This window comes from Empidonax traillii, unplaced genomic scaffold (assembly GCF_003031625.1).
Source record: "Empidonax traillii isolate 1590-97213 ecotype Southwest subspecies unplaced genomic scaffold, ASM303162v1 scaffold2748:size18590, whole genome shotgun sequence".
NCBI classification, from domain to species: Eukaryota; Metazoa; Chordata; class Aves; order Passeriformes; family Tyrannidae; genus Empidonax; species Empidonax traillii.
The window spans coordinates 16,291-18,590 of NW_020957941.1; the positions used below are offsets into that span (position 1 = coordinate 16,291).

Below are 2,300 nucleotides of genomic sequence, written 5' to 3' on the forward strand. Positions count from 1 at the left end.
CTTCTCTGAGTTTGAAACCACCATCCCTTGTCCTGTCCCTCCATCCCTTGTCCCCAGTCCCTCTCCAGCTCTCCTGGAGCCCCTTTAGGCTCTGGAAGGGGCTCCAAGGTCTCCCTGGAGCCTTCCCTTCTCCAGGTGAGCACCCCCAGCTGTCCCAGCCTGGCTCCAGAGCAGAGGGGCTCCAGCCCTTGGAACAGCTCTGGAGCCTCCTCTGGACTCGCTCCAGCAGCTCCACGTCCTCCTGCTGTTGGATCCCGGAGCTGGAGGCAGCTCTGCAGGTGGGGTCTCACCCGAGGGGGCAGAATTCCCCCCTCCCTGCTGTGGGACCTGCCCAGGACACAGGGGGGTTTCTGGGATGGGGCAAGTCCAGCCCCTCACCCACCAACACCCCCAGGGCCTTCTCCCAGGGCTGCTCCCGATCCCTTCATGCCCATCCTGGACTGATCCCGGGGGTTACCCTGACCCAGGATCACATCCCCTCCTTTCTTGCCTGGCCCTTCTGAACAGCCTCCACTCCTGGTGTCTCCATCCCTGTCCCCCTTCCCATTCCTGGTGTTCCCATCCTAGTCCTGATGTCCCCATTCCCAGTTCCTGGTGCCTCCAACCTGCCCCCAGCCACCCCATTCCTGTCCCCATTCCCAGCTACTGGTGCCTCCAACCTGCTCCCAGTGTCCCCATCCCTGTCCCCAGTGTCGCCATCCCCATCCTCTCTGTCCCCATTCCCATTCCTGAGGTTCCCATTCCTGTCCCCATTCCCATTCCTGAGGTTCCCATCCCTGTCCCCATTCCCATTCCTGGTTCCCAGAGAGGAACTGCCAGATGCCAGAGGAGGGAACCAGGATTTACTGCCCAAAGCAGGAGATTTTCACACCACAATTAAAGCCTCAGTAATAATTGTGCTCCTGGGTTTCACACATGGAAAAGCAGGAAGTTGATCCATCGGGAAGAGCCGCAGGGGGGCCGGGCTGGGAGGGAGCAGCGGGATGAGCTCTGCCAGCAGCTCCTGCCTTTCCGCAGGAACAGGGAAGGGGCCGATCCAGGTCTGGGATCGCTCAGGCCGTGATTCCTGCTGGGATGAGAGTGGGAAAAGGAGTCTCCATGTCCCTGTTCCCATCCCAGGGGATGGATCCAGCTGGGGAGCCCATGGAGAGCAGCAACTGCTCCGGATTCCCTCCTGATCCTGCTCCGTCCATCCCACCCCAATCCCACTCCAGAATCCAGCCCTGATCCCAGCCCACAATTCCACCTGATCCCACTCTGCAATCCTGCCCTGAGCTGCAATCCTGTTCCAATCCTGCTCCATCCATTATGGCCCAATTCCCCCCTGGAATCCCGGGATCCATCCTGGCATCCCTGCAGGGAGGATCTGGATCCACCCACGCTGCTGGTACTCACTGGTGGGTGCAGGGTTGTATCCATTGCCCTCCCTCTTCCCTAAGGAAAGAAAGCGGGATCAGCACCCGTGGCACAGGATCCCCGGAATGCTGCCGGGCGGATCCAGGCCCCTTCCCGACCCCCATCCCGCGAGTTACCGGCTCGGAGCTTCCAGACGACTGCGATGAGGCCGATGATGACGCCGATGGCAGCGATGACGGACACAGCGACCAACACCGGGGTGGAATTCCAGACGGATTCTGGCTCTGGGAAGGGCGGGAGGGTGAGCAGGGGGAGGGTTACCCCCATCCCGCTGCCCCACACTCCCAAATTCCTCGTTCCCACATGCCCAGTTTCCACGTTGCCCGTTCCCAGGCTCACCCCAGGCGAAGATCCTGGGCTCCGGCATTCCGGCGTGCTCCACCCGGCACCGGTACTGCTCCCGCTCCCCCGGCAGCGCCTCGATCCTGGCCCAGCTGTGGAAGGTGCCGTCGCTGTTGGGAACGATCCCGCCCCACTCCGTCTCCTGATCCCGGATTTCATCCCCCTTCATCCAGTTGATCCCGATGATCCCGGGGTAGAATCCATATGCGTGGCAGGACAACGTCAGGATCCCGTGTTCCTCGTACCCGGACACGTGGACATCAGGGGGCTCTGGAGTGGGATAAGGGTGAGATACATCCACAGAATTCCTATTGGAATAGGACAAGAGTGGGATCCATGAATAGAATTCCCACGGGAGTTGGGTGACTCAGATTCATCCACAGAATTCCCACAGGAATGCCCGTGTTACTCAGTTCCACCCTCCCAAATCCCACATTCCCAAGTCCCACATTCCCATGGGAATTCTGTCTCCCTCACCTTTGCGCTCCAGTACCTCTCGCCCGTATCCAATGAATTTCCGGAGTTCTTCCGGACAGGTGTTC

General features: G+C 60.5%; 1 protein-coding gene and 1 long non-coding RNA gene across 2 annotated transcripts; both read right to left on the reverse strand.

Moving 5' to 3' along the window:
• Positions 1-825: 825 nt before the first annotated feature.
• Positions 826-1,510, reverse strand: LOC114072190. The gene is made up of 2 exons (XR_003574142.1): positions 1,396-1,510; positions 826-1,069 (listed from the first exon to the last, which is right to left on the reverse strand). It is a non-coding gene; the product is annotated as an uncharacterized LOC114072190 (long non-coding RNA).
• Positions 1,511-1,518: 8 nt separating this feature from the next.
• Positions 1,519-2,296, reverse strand: LOC114072189 (class I histocompatibility antigen, F10 alpha chain-like; the record flags this gene model as incomplete). The annotated part of the gene is made up of 3 exons (XM_027910110.1): positions 1,519-1,640; positions 1,756-2,028; positions 2,236-2,296. Coding segments are annotated over 3 exons (456 nt in total), but the record flags the coding sequence as incomplete, so codon positions are not given.
• Positions 2,297-2,300: the final 4 nt, after the last annotated feature.